Genomic DNA, 1,300 nt, shown 5'->3' with positions numbered 1-1,300 from the left:
CTCCCAAATACTTTTATTTATGGCATTATTTATTTCATCTCTAATAAATGGATGGGGGGGGTGGAAGCACAGCACCATCTGAGGAAGCTGCAGGAGAGAGGGAGACAATCTAGGGGGGAATAATACAGAAGCTGAACCAGCAAGGGAGAGAGAAAAAGCTTCCAAAGGAAAGGAGACCAGGGAAAGAAGAGGCCGAAAGATGTGAACCCCCAGAAGAAAATGGGTCACCTTCCAAAGAATAAAAGGAAGGCTCTGAAAAGGAAACAAACTCCAGAGTGCAGAGATGAGGGTCCTGCACCAAGGAGCACCCAGAACTCTGACCTGGAGAACGAAAAAGGAAGGCTGAAAAGCAACCCTGCGGCAGGGTATGCTGGTTGGCCTAGAGGAGGAGTGATCTGAGATAGGGAGCAATGGACCCTCTGCTCCAAAAAGTGGCTGGGAGAGACAGGACATCTGCGCCCCATGGAGGATCTTCCTCCAAACCAGAGATCTCTCATTCAAACGGCTACTGAAATTAGGCACCCTCCAGACCCTCGCCGGATGACGCCAGTTGCAGTGAGTAAGACAATGAAGGAGTGAGTTCTCGAGTTAGCTTGGTCTTGCAAGTACATATACACATATTAAAAATGACACTGTTGAAAGTAATCACCTCAAAGGGAGGTGTCAGGTCATTTCCCCACTCAATTGCACAGAGTCTACTGGGTATGAGAAGTCAGGAGCTGAATTCAAACAATCCGGATGCGTCAGTGCAACACAGCCACACACTCCCGAGTATCTGACTTTGGGCAATTCCCTTCGGCCTCTCTGCGCCTCGGTTTTCTCATCTTTATAATGGGGGGTGGGGGGAATGATGGTGTCATGCACATTCTCAGGGCCCCTACGGGAAACAAATGAAAACGTGAAAAAGTTCTACGCCCTGCGCGCTTTTATGTTCCGCATGAGCTTAGAGGCCGCGAGGCTCGGGGAAAGCAGGACCCCAGAGCTCTGTAAACACCGCGCGACCACCTGGGCCAAGATCTTCAAGAGGTTCTTTTCAGAAAGATCGGAGAGCAATTCCCGATTGGTAGAAGAACTTGCGGTAATACACGCGTACTCTTAACGACCCCGCCCCAACCACTAGCCCCTCCTCTGTGCAACCCCGAGAGTTTGGGGTCATGCAGGGGGCGCCAGGAGCTCATTTAGGAAGCCGGACCCCGCCCGCAGCCGCAGAAGCCTCGAGTCCACATCTGGGTCTCTAAAGTCTCGCCGTAGCCAGATCCAGGATCCCCACCTTCTTCAGCAGTTCCCGGGAGCCCTCCAG

The 1,300-nt window shown here is 51.8% G+C and overlaps 1 protein-coding gene across 1 annotated transcript in view; it reads left to right on the top strand.

Moving 5' to 3' along the window:
• Positions 1-1,154: 1,154 nt before the first annotated feature.
• The window catches only part of LOC105531104 (BEN domain-containing protein 4-like), a gene marked incomplete at its 3' end in the record, with an annotated part of 18,476 nt that continues 18,330 nt past the window's right edge, over positions 1,155-1,300 (top strand). The window contains exon 1 of the mRNA XM_011968922.1: positions 1,155-1,230. Coding sequence (XP_011824312.1) covers positions 1,155-1,230 — 76 coding nt within the window. The remainder of the gene's footprint in view (positions 1,231-1,300) is intronic.

The sequence above is a fragment of the Mandrillus leucophaeus genome, unplaced genomic scaffold, assembly GCF_000951045.1.
Source record: "Mandrillus leucophaeus isolate KB7577 unplaced genomic scaffold, Mleu.le_1.0 Scaffold865, whole genome shotgun sequence".
NCBI classification, from domain to species: domain Eukaryota; kingdom Metazoa; phylum Chordata; class Mammalia; order Primates; family Cercopithecidae; genus Mandrillus; species Mandrillus leucophaeus.
Note: the sequence above shows the minus strand (reverse complement) of the source record. Positions and strands in the feature narration are given on the sequence as shown.